The sequence below is a fragment of the Amphiura filiformis genome, chromosome 12, assembly GCF_039555335.1.
Source record: "Amphiura filiformis chromosome 12, Afil_fr2py, whole genome shotgun sequence".
In the NCBI taxonomy this organism is placed as follows: domain Eukaryota; kingdom Metazoa; phylum Echinodermata; class Ophiuroidea; order Amphilepidida; family Amphiuridae; genus Amphiura; species Amphiura filiformis.
In genome coordinates, this window is record NC_092639.1 from 44,341,954 (window position 1) to 44,359,419 (window position 17,466).

The following is a 17,466-nucleotide window of genomic DNA, read 5'->3' on the forward strand; positions in this document are numbered from 1 at the left end:
TTAAAGAAATAAGCACTTTTATAGATATGCAGCTGTAGTTGTTAATGTTATGTTTGATTCCATAAATTTTTCAGTCCGTTTTAACACATAACCCTGTAACAAAACACTTTGTGTGTAGCTTTTTGACACATGAAGTGTTATGTTTGGGTTCATGGCAGGGTTTTCTTTAAGCATTTTGCTGAAGGGGTATTTTCAAATTTTTTTGACCCTTTCAATTGTGAATTTTTCCTCTGAAGGAGTCAAAAACATTGCACAAGGGGTATTTTTATAATATTATTTTTGAAGACACTTTTAACAATATGTGTTTTTAAGGCCATAGGCGTAGATCCGGATTGGGGTGGTGGGGGGATCTCCCCCAATATTTTGCCAGGGGGATGGTCCATACAATCATCCCCAATGTTGACGCCTGTATGTAGGTTTCTGACCAAATTAACCTCATATTTGGCCATTTTAGCCCCAAAAGTGCACATTTTTGCGCGCTTCTCGCGAATTTATTCCACTTTTGCACCATATTTCAACAGTTTTAAATAGCTTCAAAATGGCAAAATTTTTGGTACCATAAACTTATTATTTCTCCAAAAGGTGCTGGATTCACTATACTTCAAGACACACCCCGAGTCAAAAGAAATCTACACCACTGTTTGGAGCAGTGGCGGATCTAGAGCAGTCAGAAGGGGGTGGTGGCAATTTTAGAAGAAAATAATAATATTTAAAGATGCCCCCTGAGAAGTAAGAAACTTTTGCAAAATGAAGACCTAATTGAAGCAATTTGGTGGATCATTTTGGCAATATTAATGTGTAAAATTTTAGTTTAAAAAAGCCGAACATTTGTGAAATGAACAGTCCATGGAGTCTTTCGTGGACGGCAAGTTTTCCCTATTATGATAGGCCTATAAATTGTGTTAAACATAAATTGGCAAATGTCGAAAGCAGAAGTGAAAGTGGCCATTTGTTTATCAACTACGCAGGGTGATGTTCCCCCCTTAGAACTTGGAAAAATGTGCAAAATGAAGACCTAATTGAAGCGATTTGGTGGACCATTTTGGCACTATTACTGTGTAAAATTTAAATTTGAACAGTTGAAAAGCTGAAAATTGTGAAATGCCGGTCCATAATGCCTTTCGTTGTCCTACATATCGGGAGTATAGGTCCTAAATGCCAAAAGCGGAGAATAAATACACAATATCAGGTGTTTCTCTATTCAATTCTTGCAATATATGAACGCGTACGTTTTAAAGATTTTGTACGCATTGGACTTTGGGACTAGGGATTTGAAGGAGTCAGAAAAGTGCCTGAACGCGTAAATACGCGTGTTTTGTGCGTTAAAGAAAACCCTGGTTCATGGGTGTTTCTATATTTAAGTAATGACATGAGGTATTTTGACAAGTTTATCGACCCAGTTATTGACAAATGAACAGGTTGCAGAATTCTTGATTTTGGTTGCTGCTTGATAAATGGCAGGTGTAGACTTGGTAATTTTCATGAGCGTTTTATTTTCGCATTTGGAGTTCCAACAGTGAAATTAACACCTCATGAAAAATATATATGTAATAATGTATAGGAAGTATACAGGATTAGGCAATTGCAAAAATAATAAATTCCTAAATGCCTCTCTTACTCCAAATTGCGAAAATAACTGAACGTGAAAATTGCCACTTGTACAGTAACCAACAGGCCCAATGCTTATAACATAGGGTTTGTGGGTATCAATTATACACACATTTGTCAAAATACACAATATTTGAATATTTGTCAAAGTGCCTCATGTCAGTAATATAGACATGCCCACATACATTTGCATTCCATTTTGGGTGGACCAAATTAAGACTTTATTGGTTGAGAGGTTACATTTTGTACCGTAAAATATTTAGTTTCTCAAGCATGGTAAACTTCTATTTTTAACCTTGTACAATTTGCATTGATACAATGTTCAAATGAAAACATTTGCTTATCATTATTATAACAGTTAACTGCAGTTATGCATAATAAATTGATAATATCTATAGCAAGATAGCATCATTTGTGAGATGTGAGAATTTCTGCCCAAATATTTTTGTTGTTGTTTTTTGTTTGTTTTTTAGGGGGGTGTTTGACAAGTAAAGTACTTTTTAAAAAGGCCTTGTACAGGGCAAGGCTTCCATCATCCATCATATGAATATTTATGCAAAGCACCTGCCTCTTAGGTCTGATTTCTCAAAGCTTGGCTAGTGGTAGTAGTGGTCAGGTTTCCTAAGCCAGTAGGCTAGCCCTACCAATGTGGATCTATTTATTGATTTACCTTTCTGGGTGGTGCATGATATGAAAATGTTAGCACTGGTATATAGACTAAAAACCTGATAGTTTAGGAAGTCTGACAACTATAGCCATGCTCCAAGAAACCGGCCCTAAAAATCTAATCTGGAACTATTACTGATTATTGATAATCATTTTGAGGAATGAAGTTGTGGCCTTATACTTTTAGATATCTTGTATGAGGTTAAAATACTTATGAGCCTTTTTTGTTGATTATGAGAACAGCCATCTTGAAAATTGTAGGAAATAACAGAAATGTGGTGTACTCTGGTGACGTAAGGTTTATTAAAAAATGCATTACCCAGCTATGGAAAGATTATTGCCACATTTTGCAAAGCATCGCGGGTAATAGCCCAATCAGACTTTCGCACAAACTATTTGATGTCTGGATTTGATGCAGCTGGAACAAACGTGCTGAAGGGATTTTGTTGTCTGTCAAGCAAATCCTAGATCTGAATTTCAGCGTTACAAAGTACATAAATACTCAAAATAAATCAATCGGAGAGAAAAAAAGTCACTTAATAAATGAAGAGCTTTGTTGTAAAACCCCTTCCATCCACTTGAGCAATTTTGAGATCAAAAAATCATCAAAAAAAGTACTGATATAAGGGAGTTTCCAACAAAAGAAGTTTTTGGGGGGATGCTTGGGTAGGATAAGCATCCCGCTAAAAACTGCTTTTGTTGAAAACCCCCTTATATCGGTGATTTTATTGATGATTTTTTTTGAGCTCTCAAAATTGCTCAAGTGGATGTAAGGGATTTTGCAACAAAGCTCTTCAAATGTTAAAAATCTCTGCTTATATAGATAGATTTTACTGGTATTAAAAGAAGTCATTTCTGAGTATATACAGATATATAGGTTTGTTAGTGCCCGTGTCAAGAGAAACGCGTTAAGTTAAGTCTATCGGTCCCGTTTATAATTGAATACCTGAGTGGAAGAAGGGCCCAACTCCAATTTTTTACAAAAATGAGTTTGACCCAGCATTTTATTGCCAACAGACTGTTCTTCCTTATGTGTGAAAGATGAGTCAAAATCCATTCTCCAAATAGTCTTCCATGTACACTTAATCATGGTTTTTATGGAAGAAAGGCCCAACTCCATGGAGTTGGGCCCTTCTTCCACAAATATTGGAATATAAGAGAATTTTTGTTCACCCACGAAATCTGCTTTTCACTACAATAAACTTTCTTGCTAACATATTACATGCTTCTACTTGTGCAATTAATGGATAATTATCAGATTTCTGTGGCTATTTATAACACATCTGCTCACGGAACTGGCACTTGCAGTATATTAGTGGAAGAAGGGCCCAACTCCAGCTCGTATTAAGACCTGTACCGTTGCCATGGAAACATCATAAGTAATTTCGAATGTATGTAGTATTGTATGTTCATGTATTAAAGGTCCCCTGAAGATGAAAACATTCAGTCTATAAAACTTTTCCAAATATTAAGTTTTTTCTTAATATCTCAAAAACAGTTTTCATGGAGTTGGGCCCTTCTTCCACTCAGGTATTCAATTGCTAAAAGTGGTGAAAACACTGATACTTTGAAAATAATGAATTATTTTGGCATTTTTGAAAATTTAACGCGGGTGTTTTTGGTTACCAAAAAGTGACGCGGGCGGGGGACGATAAACTCGGAATCGACTTTCACGCGCCTTATATCGGTGATTTTATTGATGATTTTTTGATGTGCTCTCAAAATTGCTCAAGTGGATGTAAGGGATTTTGCAACAAAGCTCTTCAAATGTTAAAAATCTCTGCTTATATAGATAGATTTTACTGGTATTGAAAGAAGTCATTTCTGAGTATATACAGATATATAGGTTAGTGCCCGTGTCGAGAGAAACGCATTAAGTTAAGTGTATCGGTCCCGTTTATAATTCAGTTCGCAGTATTCAGTTCCTATCTGAGATGAAAAACTTTAATGTCAGTTTTGTCGCAGATCAGAAGTTTCTCTCCATCGTCTACGAGTGTCATCCCCCATGGTGAGTTTACATCTTTAGTTAACGTGGCCACGGTTCCGATCAATTTTCCAGTGAATGAGAAACGGTAAACTCCTCGATTGTGACTACCATATCCAAAGCTACAGCTGGCGACGAAGACTTCGTCTTGGACAATACACAATCCTGTTGGACTAAATCCGCCACTTGGAGCAGTAAAAGTGTGAAGCTGAGTGCCGTCAGCATGGTAGGTGTGAACAGCGTTGCCATTGTAACTACTTGCAACAATGTGGTCCTCTGGGGTCACTGTGATGAAGTATGGAGACAGATTTACTTTGAAGCCTGAAACACGCGTAGGCCTACCGTTTTGGTTGTGGATGCTGATGTATTTATGATTGGTGCATCCCACATATACGCACTTGTCGATGGCCAAACCGTACAGCTCGGAAGAATCATCGTGTGACCAGGTTCCATTGGGATTTTTGGCGCTGAACTTACGCACAAAGCTGCCACGCGAGTCAAAGACTTTCACATGAGGACTTTTGTCGGTGATAAAGTAGAAGCCGTCTTGTCCAATAGCCAAACCCCATGGATGGGATGTACCAGTGAAGTCCTTTATGACTTTGCCGCTTTCTTCCATCATTCGTACTACCTGCCTAGAACTGTCAACTTTATCACGAACACTGGCAGTTATTTCCCCATTTGCGGCAACTGCAACATTTCTTCCGACATTCACTTTGCCCGATCCGAAACTCTTTTCCAGCGTCCACTCGACGTAGGAATGAAGCAAGCCAAGAGAACTCAGACCGTTATCGAGATTTTCGCTGGGCGTAAACTCGACTTTGCCCATGGGCTTTCCAACAGTTTTTGGGTTCACCCGACAAAGTTGCTTCATAGCGTAAGAGAGCGATGGGTACATTTGCGCTACATCGTGCTCTGAACCGTCTTGCGTAACTTGTCTTGCCAACTCGACGGCGTTAGAAAGACGTTCTTTCTTTAACTCCAGAATCTTTTGTTGAGCTTCAATCTTCTTTTCACGCACCATCTCTAATTCTCTCAGTTTCTGTGTAAATTCTACCTCTGCTTTCTTGGCTGTCTTCTTGAATATATCAATAGCCTTTTCCACGTTTGCTTTCAAGTCTGTCACTGTCTCTCCATTTTCTGTCATTGCCGTATCAATAGCTTCGGGAATGTTTTCTGAATATTTGAGAAACTCCCGGAGGATGTTACTACGCTCTCTAGCAGCGCTCTTCAGATCCGTCTGTTTGTGGTCCGGACGCGGGTGGTCTACGACGGTACAATCTCGGCATATTGGTTCTTCACATGTCTCGCAGTAGAATCGCAAGACTTCTCCAGTAGGCCCTATGCTTTGGACAAACTTCTTGGTCCGGTAAATTACGCATTGTCAAATTTCCCGCGCGAAGTTCTTCCAAAGAGAGGACGTGGTGATGTTTCAACACCCTCATCGACTTGTGATTTTTAACGCATAATTTGCACAAGAAATCGTTGCATTCGACACAGTGGGCGATGGCCTCATCACGGTCATCAGACTCATCGCATGAAGAACACGGAATCCTGACATCTTTTCCATGCAGTGTCTTCTGCAGAGAGTGCCGTTCTTTCAACTTAGCGACAAAGAAATTGTTCCTTAGTTCTTTCACCCCGCCTTCTGGTAGCGGAAAGTCTTCGCGGCAATTTGGGCATGAGATCGTGTTCTTGTATTTTTCTGGATTTTTTGTCGCGGAACTTTGTGCCCAACTTGACAGACACTTGAAGCAGAAGGTGTGAAGACATGGTAATGCTTTTGGTTTGTCGATGATAGCAGAGCAAATACCGCAGTGGATAAGGTCCCTGGTATAGAAGATTCTCCGGTTTCCAAAAACTTAGAATCGGCCATGTTGTTTGAGCATTCGTTTTTTAATGTGCAAAATACATGAACTGAGATTAAAGTGGATATCAGGACTCAGCTATAGAACACCTCATTATACTCTGTGTAGAAGTTCTTGTTCAAAGTCCATCAGTATAGAGATCAGATAGTTCAAAGATAAAATATAACCTAGTGCCCTAGCTATACGTTTTGGCAATAATTGCAGCAACTGCCTTTTTGCAAGGAACGATAGGAAAATGGAGAAAAGGACTGATGAAGATAAAGGAAAAATGGAAGGAAAGAAAAGTTATTACCGCATATCTGGATGTCATTTTTAAAATTAAGCCTTCATATTAATTGTGGGCAGAATCCTTTGCTCATTTTTCCCCATTTGTCCTCTTTTTTCCTTTCTCCATCAAGTTCCTTGCTTTGAAAACAATTATGCATTCCGTTGATCTAATTATGCGTATATGAATACAGTCAAATGCCATATTTTCCTAATAGTTTCCTCTCAATCTTTCCAGGTTGTATACCAACAAAAGACTAACAAAGGCCGCGGTTATACGAGATATAATACTTTTTCTGACCATGATCTGGTGATTTTCAGGAATTATAAAGCTCTATGCTCTTTAATAAAGTTCCAGGTCATTTTAATGGAGGTATTCAAAGGTATTTTAAAATGATCTCTATATACTATTCAAACCGTCGATCTTAAATTGAGATCATTTTAAAATATACCTTTGAATATCTCCATCAGATACCTTTCCTTGTCCTTGACTCCAATAATTGGAGTAGATTTTCAGCTCCCTTTAAAAAAAAAATAATAAAAATGTAGATATTTATATAGCGCTTTATGCCGTAAACAGCCTCAAAGCGCTTTACATTTATTCCGCCGTTATTAGAATATGTCGGAACCACGTTTGCTGCCTACAAATGGCGCAGGGTTCATCAGTACAACGACTGTGACTACCCCTAACAGCTTCCCATTGCACCTGGGTGGGTGAGGCAAGCGTGACAAAGCGCCTTGCCCAAGGGCGCAACACGGTGGCGGGACGGGGACTCGAACCCACGCACGTCAAGCAAGCTCTCAGATTATGAGTCCAAGGCCGTAACCACTGAGCCACCGTGCCCTCATGGTATGGCAGGCATATCATATCTTTTGTAGCTCTTCTTTGACACTGAATTGTAAACTCTTCATATCCTTTTTTAAACATGTTTAACTCGGGACTCCATGTATGGATACAAAGCTTTGTCCAAGTATATGAACTCGAAGGTCTGATGATATTAAACTCAGTTATGACCTCGGTTGAAGCTGATGAGCTAATATATAATAGCACTAACAATAAGTTATCCTCAGTAATTATGACCCCAGGTCCGTTTTCTCATGTTAAACGTATTCAACTCGTGCTGATGTTAAAGAACAGCGGCCTGTCATGTATTGGACTATTATTGCGAAGCCAAAATTGAGGTGTGCGTGTCATGTTTACAGCTTTGTATATATCATTGGCTTACATCAGATCACCTCTCCCCCTTTTTGACTCATTGGCACAGTCTTGACATTGGATTCTACGTTCGGCTTGTCTAGCGAAACAGTAATGACAGGACAAACAACATTGGACCAATGACCGAGCCCTGGGGAACACTACCTCTGTCCAATAAGACTCGTAGTCTTCAACAGTGACCTTCTACTTTCCCGGTTATTTATTCGACCTCTTCTTGTAGATAAGAATAACGCCACCATGTTATCCGCTCTTTTGGAAGTCTTCCTTCATCATGTTCACGCCTGATAGTGATAAGCCTAGGGGGCTTAAATCTATACATTTGAACAGGACATACGTGGATGAATTCGTCGTTTTAGCCGGCCTGGTGACCTGCGCTGTCTTTACATACATCAATTAACCTCATTAACGGTTAACTCTCATTTGCATAACTTTTAAGTTATGCAAATTAAAAAATATGGGCCAATTTTGGTATAATGGATGGGTCATTTTTTTCCTCAAAATATTCTCAATTTTTGCCAAACTGTAGACGAAAATCATCCCCAAAATTTGGGGAAAGATGAGCTGTGGGCCTTAAAATTAACTTGGTATATCGTGATATCGATGGGTACGTCCAAACTTGGGGTCTTTCAAATTCTGAACGATACACCTCTACCAAAACATACTTTAGTTTGGCTAAACAGAGACATCTGATTATTTTGATGCAGACAAACCTGATCTGGAGTCGTAACCGGGGCTGAAGATCAACAAGAGCAAGACCAAAAGCATATTCAACAGATTCGTCATTAAGAAGCAAATCTACATTCACCAAACAGCACTGGAAGAAGTATACTTGGGTCAAGTTGTCAAAATGAGCCGCAACCACTTTAGGGAGCGATCGTTATTTATGGCAGGGGGGGAATGGGTAAATTTAGGGGGAACACGAAATTTTTTGTGGTCTTGAGGGGGAACCTGAAATTTTTAGTTGAACCAGGAGGGGGGGATTGTTAAATTGTAAATGGAGAAAATTGGGAAAACAAGGGGGAACGCGAAACTTTTGAGCGGACGCGAGGGGGGGAACGCGAAATTTTTTGTCGATATTTTTGCCAAAACACCCATTCCCCCCCTGCCGTAAATAACGATCGGTCCCTTAACGAAGTTAGAAGAAGAGTAAGAGCAGGATGGGGTGCTTTTGGGTAATTGAATGAGGTGATGCAGAGCAATATGCCATTATATCTTTACAAGAAAGTCAACAACCAGTGCAGTGTGTCCTCCCAGCCATGACATACGGCTCATCTCAGAGAATGGAGCAGAAAATATTTTTCCTATATAGGCTAAAGTTTGAGTTGTATAGGCCTTAAAATTAATTGATATCGTGATATCGATGGGTACGTTCAAACTTGGGGTCTTTCAAATTCTCAACGATACACCTCTACCAAAACATACTTGAGTTTGGCTAAACAGAGACATCTTAAAAAAAATTCCTAGGCTAAAGTTCAGGGCCGGGCCGGATTTACCACAGGGCACAGTGCGCCGGAACATGTGTTAGTTTGAGAGGAAAAAAAAAAATACTCAAAATGTACAAAAAAATACTTAAAAAGAGAGCGGAAGAGGAAGTTGGAATGTTTTTAACCAGGCCACAATTATTATAGTCCTAGTTTGTTCTTGCCCCTGTCGCTACCAACCCTAGTTACGCCACTGAGGAGACTGAACCTCAAAAGCAGAAACTTTCATGGATAGATGCGGACAGAAGAGCTAAGGACAGAAGTGGATGTAGAAATTTGGTCGGCGGCCTTAACCCACATCATGCAGAGTATAAGGAAGTAAGTAAGCCGGCAACTTGAAGCAGGGCCGTCGCAACCGGGGCGGCCGGGGCGGCCATGGCCGCCCCACTTTTTTGCCAAAAAAAAAAAAAAAAGAAAAAATATTTGCAACCAAATATCAATGAGAAATAGTCATCAGATTATAGACTATTATAGTTTAGGGACACCTCACTAGACTCCATGTCTAGTCGATTTCTTCATTTTCAGGCTGGCCCGTGCCGCTCCTATCAATAATTATAATTGTTTTATTTTTTGTCCTAACCATTCATTAAAAAAAAACGTACAGGCTTAACCCTGAACTATACAAATCCTTGACCCTCACCCAGAACCCCCCCAGGTAAATAATCATTGGAAGAAAAATTAATTTCCCCTAATATAAAAACTTTGGCTAACCTATTTTTAGTGTTATTATGCATGAATATGCAATTTGTGTTTTAATTAATTTCTTCAGCCTCATTTCATTGAAATTACCCGATTTATATTGCTAATAAAATAAAGGAGAAACCTTCCAAAGAATTTTGGAAATACAAAAAAAATCTTTCATGCATGAATTTTTTTCTTGAATGCAAGAATAATTTTCTTGTGTGTTTGCATTTTGTACTGTGTGCATGCAAAAGCTTTATCTTGTGTGTTTGAAAACTAAACACAATACATTTTGTGTATGATGACCTACTTTCAAATTTCTTACATGCAAGAAAAAAGCTCTTGCAGGCAAGACAAATATTTAAACATGAACGATTTTCACCACATCATTCCAACATTCAATATCGGTTTTATTATGTTTATGCTAACAATAATCGCAATATCAGACAGTAATATTTTATTGTTTAGCGCATTTGAACTTTATTGTATTTGCGCATTAAAAAAGTGGTTTAAGAAAAAAATCATTTCACATTTTCATTGATGTTAACAAACATACTTTCAAACAATCCTTTGTTTGTCCAAAATAAAAATTTCTAAATGTAAAAATCTGTTATTTAAAAGTATAGGCGCTATTTCATGTTGAAATGTATATATGGATTCTCAATACGTTCAAACGTTAGGTTATATAAAGGGTATGAGAGTACAAAACGTTTTAATAGCATTCAAAAAAATTGAAAACATTAAACGGAAACATTCTTAGACTAAAATAATGATATCTGAAGTGTTGACAAAATATTGTAGAGTAGGCCTATGTTGGCAAAAACACATATTTTACAATAACTTTCTATTTGTGACAACATTTAAAAATGTGGTTGGGTTCTTGTAGTGTTTTGTCCTACAAAACTTCAATACTCTGAAAAGGTAAGTATTTTATCTTTCTTTTTACATTTATTTCAATATTTTGTTAATGTCACTAAAATAGACCAACAATAAAAATTCGTAATAAACACTTTGAATGAATATTTATTAATTAATTGATGTAGGCCTATACTTACCCAGTTCAATGTAAGCATATTATAAGCCCTATTAAGGCTGTAGAGGCCTACTTTAGTACATAGGCCTATAAAATCCGTCAACATATTTTTAAAAATGCAAACCTGTTTAAATTTCAAATACAATACATGGTCTTATAAATATTATACATGTAGACCTACTTGTAATGGTTTCTGAAATGTAGGTACGATGTGTCCAATATAAGTTTCCATACAAATGACATCATGTATGACCATGGAATGGTATGACAAGCTGTAATTATCAAGAAGAGAGGCATTTTCATCTCAACAGACATGTAATGCTTTCACGTCAGCCACGTAAAGATTGTCCAAAATTACCATTTGAAGGGTAAGTTTGAAAGTTTTATTTCTCAGTATTCAAATAAATTGATAAAAGCTTAAGGTAATTTTTTTTAGTTCATTAATTTTATTTTAATAATGTAATAAGTTCAAGAATAATAAGAAATGTTGTTGTCACTTTCGTAAATGTTAGACCTGAAGCAAGCATGGTCTATGGAACCCAAGTGGAATTTTTTTTACGTCTTTGACCCTGATGGGTCAGACCATAAGATGAAGCTGTCAAATTTGACATTACCAAGATATTTTTTGAATGTCCTTCTAAGTTAAAGTTCCCCCTTGGAGAAAACTCAATTACGGAGAGCTGTACAAGACATTTACCACAAGTAAAAAATATTACAAGGATTTTAACCTGTACTTTATTTTCTCAAATAGAAGTTTAAAGTGATCGCCAATGACATGAATGAGAATGTTGTTGCCACAATTGAAAGAAAACCACTTTCATCATCGAAAGAAGAATATTTCTTTCAAAAATTGTGAAATGTTACTGTTTTTTTGTTTTGTTTTTGTTTGTTTTTTATATAGGGGGGCCTATATAATTCTGTGTCAACACTGCACTGAGCCCTTAATGATGCATAAGTCTTTGGGGCAAGTTTGGTTTATTGGTTAACTTCATGTCTGTGTTTTATTTCTCTAGAAACGATTTGATAGCGTTTTACGATGCCACCGCCAGCATTTGGTGAAAAGTCTGCGGAATTACAGTGGCTAGGGCAATCTGCACATCAACCGCTACAATTTCCTTTTCCAAATAGGAGTTTTGGAATAACAAGACCAGTTAGGTCATTTCAAAGAAGCTGGTTCGAGAAATGGCCGTGGATTCACTACGATGAGGACAGGGACCTGACCTTCTGTTTCCCATGCGGAAAAGCATACAAAGAAAAGAAACTTTATGCTCCAACTGCCGAAAGCAACTTTATAACCAAAGGATTTCATAACTGGAAAGATGCCACAATAAAATTTGGTAACCACGAGGGCACTGGCTGTCACACGGATGCAGTCTTGAAAGTAGTAACACTTCCACAAACCACAAGTGATATTGGCGAGACACTTTCACACAAACATGCCACAGAGAAAGAAGCAAATCGACAGTGTTTCCTCAAACTGCTCTCAAATCTGCGATTTTTGGCTAGACAAGCCCTGCCCATGAGAGGTGATGGTAATGAGGATAATTCAAACTTCATACAGTTGTTTAAACTTCGAGGTGAGGATGATACCAGGATGACGTCGTGGCTGCAGAGAAAGCAGAGCAAGTACACTTCAGCAGAGATGCAAAACGAAATGCTCAAAGTCATGGCACTCAAGGTTAGCAACTATTTCAAACTGTTGCGATTTGGTAGTTCACAGCATCTTGCGAGTGGTAGTGAACTTTGTCAAAAATTGCATTGATCATTTCATAGCTAGTGTGTAGAAGAATTCAAATATCACAGATACACTTTAGTATAGGTCCTGTAGTTCTTGAGTTATATTGTATAGGTTGAAACAACAACACTTTTGTAAAACGTACATAACTCATTAACAACAATAAATCAAGCAAGTTTTCAAAGTATATGATTTGTGAACTTTTGCAAAACATATGTAGGCCTATAATTACTAGTATTATTTTTCAATAATAATTGATTTAGAAATAAGATAATGAAAATCTTTTGGCTGCTTCGACCAACAATATCTTGTCTACCCTTAAGGTATAACTAACACGAAGTAGGCATAATAAAATAATAAATATGTCCAATGTCTATCGCATTCCAAATTTCCAATCTCTTGTGCAAAAAAATGTTATAATCAGTATATCATCATGTTCAGATTTGTTAGCAAAGAAAGAGCGAGAGGGAGCATGATTAAACGTTGTATATCATGTATAATTAAATAATAGGTCTAATTATTTACTCGCGCTGTGTACATATTGCTGGAATATCATAATTTACTTGATAAAACTTAAAATAACGGACAAAATATCCATGACCATTTAAACTAACCCATGCAAATAATGCAATTAACCCATCGTTCATTTATATTTCTTTAAATGCACAGGTTCTACGTGACATTTCCGCTTCCATACAGAACACTCCTTTCTATACGATAATGGTAGATGAGACCCTGACGTCAGCAGTAAAGAACAGGTTGTTATATGTATAAGATGGGTAGATGATGATCTTCAGATTCATGAGGATTTCATAGGTCTCTATCACGTTACGTCCACTAGCGCTGAGTCCATAATTAATGTAATTAAGGATGTGCTGCTCAGGATGAACATTTCAACACACAAAATGAGAGGCCAGTGTTACGATGGGGCAGCGTCGATGTCAGGAGTCCATCGCGGCGTTGCAAAGCAGATACAAGATGAAGAGCCTAGAGCCATCTACACACATTGCTACGCTCATGCCCTAAATTTGGCATGCTCAGATACAATTAAGAATATCAAAGTTGTTAGGGATGCTCTTGATACTAGCAATGAAATTATAAAGTTGGTCAAGAACTCGCCTAAACGTAGCGCTATGTTTGCTGAAGTTAAGCAGGTTGGAAGAATGTCAACGTTAGTTTCAGAGGACGACGAACAGGACGCGGATGACTCCGCCGATGAAATTGATGACGTGCACGAATCCTCTGCGCCTAATTTGTCAAAAATGTGCTTCACAAGGTGGACAGTAAAGGCGACCGCGCTAAGGAATTATAGAGAACTATCAAGCACTATCAGCAACGTTTGAGAAATGCCTTGATGATGAAAATCAAGATTCATCAATGAAGACAAAGATCAGAGGAGTAGTAGCACATATGAATACGTTTGATTTTTACTACGGGATTAGACTAGGCGAACTCATTCTGACTCATAGCGACAATTTGAGCAAAACACTGCAATCAGCTACAATGTCCGCAACGGAAGGGCAAAAAGTGGCAGAAATGACGGTAACAGCCATTATTGGAATTCGTGACAAATTCGGCAGATTTTGGGAGAGTGTTACGGCTGACGCAGCAAGCCTTCAGCTGGAGGATCCAACAGTTCCTAGGCCCAGAAAGCGTCCACGACGTCTGGAGACAGGCGATGCATCGCCCTTTCACCCATCAACTGCTGAAGACCATTATCGCCTTATGTACGTCGATGCCATAGACAACATTACAAGTTGCATTCAAGACCGTTTTAATCAACCTGGGTACAGACAGTATCGGAAGTTGCAGGATCTACTGCTGTATGCCGTGAATGGCAATGATTTTGAATCCCTACTCAAAGAGGTAACCGCATTTTACGGTTCTGATTTTGACTCAGAAAGTACACTCCGACTGCACTTGAACATCCTTAAAGAACAGTGTCAAGGGAAGAAGGATATCACGTTTGAAGAAATCCGATCGTATGTGACTCATGATTTGTCTCCTGGACAGAAGGCCCTTATCTCAAACGCTGTCACTCTTCTTAAGTTAATTCTAGTTATGCCAGCAACCAACGCAACAAGCGAACGCATGTTCAGTTCATTACGAAGGGTGAAGACATACCTGAGGGGACTATGAGACAGGACCGGCTTAATTATATTATGACATTGCACATCCATAAAGAGAAAACAGACAAACTGGATCTAATCAATGTCGCCAATGAGTTTGTGGCCGAAAAAGCTGACCATCGCATCCCGCATCGCATGCACATATTTGGTAAATTCAAGACCACGGACATAGTTAAGATTCAAGTCTGATGGATGAGGTTTCTTGGGGTTTCTTGAGCCTCATGGCGTGTCTTCAGTAAAGGCTTATTTTAAAAACTATACTCATGTATTCAACAGGCGAAACAGCCGAGATAGTATTTACAATGAGTATAATTAATTAAATTATGTCTTTTATTAAAAAACATAGGCCTATATAACTTTGTTTTGTACTGCCACATTAATATTAATTTGTGTTAGCTACATCAAAGTACAAGAAAAGCCAACTTGTTCCTTTGATTAGCACACGGATGTTTGTCATTGCAATCATACAATGAGCATAACTTTCATTATGTGATGGAAAACAACACTACAAATAGACAATAAGGATATAAAGGGCGTCATGCATATCAGGATGCATATAAGCGCATCATTTGCTCTTTGCTGCATCATCATACGTACCCGGCATGCCCTCTCTGGCACGGCAATTGTTTGGGCACTCTCTTTCACCCTTGCCACTTCTCTTTTTGCGCATTTGGGCATTGGAGCATCAGCAGCTATCATTTTGTGAATTTGTTCTATCTATTTTAATGTTGTCTTTCATCCTAATCGTGTTGGATAGGCTTATTATAGTCCATAATTCCATCTGCCTACGTGCGTAGGGGAGGGGATGATGTTTGAGATTTTAATTGCCATAATCATGTTAATTGGTGGGCGGATGGTGGGATCATGTAAAGTTTTATTTTTACCATGTTTACTTTTTTTAAATATGTAAATTTTATTATGTAAACCTAGCTTCGGGTTGTAATCTTTCTTTCGTACATTATAACTTGTGTCAATTTGTAAGCTGTTCTAGATCATGTAAGCGGCAACACCCGGCATGTACCGCCACTGACCATGCAGAATGAACTAGTATAGATGTCTAAGTGGTGTTGCAACAGTTATATGGGGAGGGGGCAAAGAAACACACAGGGTAGGCCTACACGTAATTTATTGCAAAGCCCTGACATAATAAGAAAAAAACCAAAAGTTCCATGACGTCCTGTAAACAAAAGTCCTTTCGTAATGGTGCGGTCAATATATATTAATAATATGTGGAATGTTCAACATTTCAGTAGTCACACTTCAGTTTCACTCTTTCCGACGGAGGAGTATAGGGGAAGGAGGGAGGGAGAGACAGAGCAGAGGGAGATAGGGAGGGATCAGCCTCCTAACGAAACGAATTTCGTTTATAGGACGTCATCGAACTTTCAAGTTGGAGTGAAAAGGGTACATATTTTTACGATTATTAGCATTATTAACATGATTAATAGAAGTAAATTTGACATACGTATAGCCATGCTTATATTATATGTGTGTAGTTCTTGCGTTTAGGTTAAAAACATCCAAATGAAATAGGCCAATTTTTGACCATATGGCAGTAAAAAAAACGATACAAGTTTTGATACCCCTAAAACTAGTTTTTAGCACTTTATGTACATTTACATTCATACAAATGATGTGAGTAGTTTCAATTCACATACCGGGTTTTACGCACATTGTGTACCTCAAAATGCGAGAGCTTCAGGGGGCTTCGCCCCCTGACCCCCACAAGGGGCTCTGCCCCCTTGACCCCCGCTGGGGGCCTCAGCCGGCCCCCAGACCCCCGCCATATGGCCGCCCCACTATTTCATACCTTGCTACGGCCCTGACTTGAAGTATGATTCTTTACGAAGAGCCCGTGTAGTTGTGCCCGCCCAAAGACCAGCAAAAGGTGAATCCGACCCTGAGAGTTTAATACGGCACTTGTCCTACTAGCCTTTTGACCGCCGTGGCAATCCCTAAAAACACTATACCGAGAACTGCTAAACCATAAGCCTTTTTAGCAGGTGTTTGCAGGTCCATGCTAAAAGTAGTGACCCCCCACACACACACACACACACACACACACCCGTAATAAGATCGTACATTAGTTTAACACGCTCAACTTTCACAAGTATGAAGTTAATCAGACCCTGAAACAGACCATGAAAACAGTACAAGCCCGTGAAAAAATCAGGTTTGCGCCCTCTATTTTGCGTAATTCACAAAAAGAGGGCGTTTTGCCAATCCTGCAAATAACAGCCTGCAAATAAATTCCTCATTTCTCATGTCATCATGGTCATAATTTAACTTTTGTTTACTATAACTTATTTGTATCCGTTGTTTGATTATATCTTATTGTATAAGATGAATATCAAATAAATAAATATTGAATCTTGTTCTTTTCTACAAATCTTAAAAAACAAAATACAGGGAATATCAAGGGGAATAGCAGTTTTGTGCTTTCCTCTCCGGGTTTAATAGGCCTACCTCTCTCAGCTTCTCTCGACCATAACTCGACAGCTCAGCTGAGTTTTACAGGATTTAACAATTTAACCAGCCCTGAATTTAACATCCTTCGCTGTTTTAGGAGGGCACAAATTGCTACAAATGACGGTGAAAAACAGACTGTTCCGCAGAGTCCTCTCTCGATTATCATATCATATCATATCATTTTATTTGCCAGCAAAAAGACACATATACATATAAAATATTGCACAATATCAAAATTACACATAAATATATAAATTACACATGCAAAGATATAAAAATGTAAGCCATGGAAGGTCATAAAGCAAGAAATTGAAATTGAATTGACCCATGTT

The 17,466-nt window shown here is 38.4% G+C and overlaps 2 protein-coding genes across 2 annotated transcripts; both read left to right on the forward strand.

Moving 5' to 3' along the window:
• Positions 1 to 11,837: 11,837 nt before the first annotated feature.
• LOC140166830 (zinc finger MYM-type protein 1-like) lies at positions 11,838 to 13,310 on the forward strand. The gene is made up of 2 exons (XM_072190319.1): positions 11,838 to 12,479; positions 13,206 to 13,310. The coding sequence occupies exons 1-2, from the start codon at positions 11,838 to 11,840 to the stop codon at positions 13,308 to 13,310; spliced, it is 747 nt and encodes a 248-aa protein (XP_072046420.1).
• Positions 13,311 to 13,913: 603 nt separating this feature from the next.
• Positions 13,914 to 14,675, forward strand: LOC140166831 (zinc finger MYM-type protein 1-like). Its single transcript, XM_072190320.1, has one exon. It carries the CDS (start codon positions 13,914 to 13,916, stop codon positions 14,673 to 14,675), a length of 762 nt encoding a protein of 253 aa, XP_072046421.1.
• The last annotated feature ends 2,791 nt before the right edge of the window (positions 14,676 to 17,466 follow it).

Excerpts from the sequence above, each read along its gene's own strand:
- LOC140166830 (XM_072190319.1), top strand. The coding sequence starts at position 11,838 with ATGCCACCGCCAGCATTTGGTGAAAAGTCTGCGGAATTACAGTGGCTA. Across the intron at positions 12,480-13,205 it reads TCAAAGTCATGGCACTCAAG|GTTCTACGTGACATTTCCGC; the intron begins GTTAGCAACTAT and ends TTAAATGCACAG.
- LOC140166831 (XM_072190320.1), top strand. The coding sequence starts at position 13,914 with ATGAAGACAAAGATCAGAGGAGTAGTAGCACATATGAATACGTTTGAT.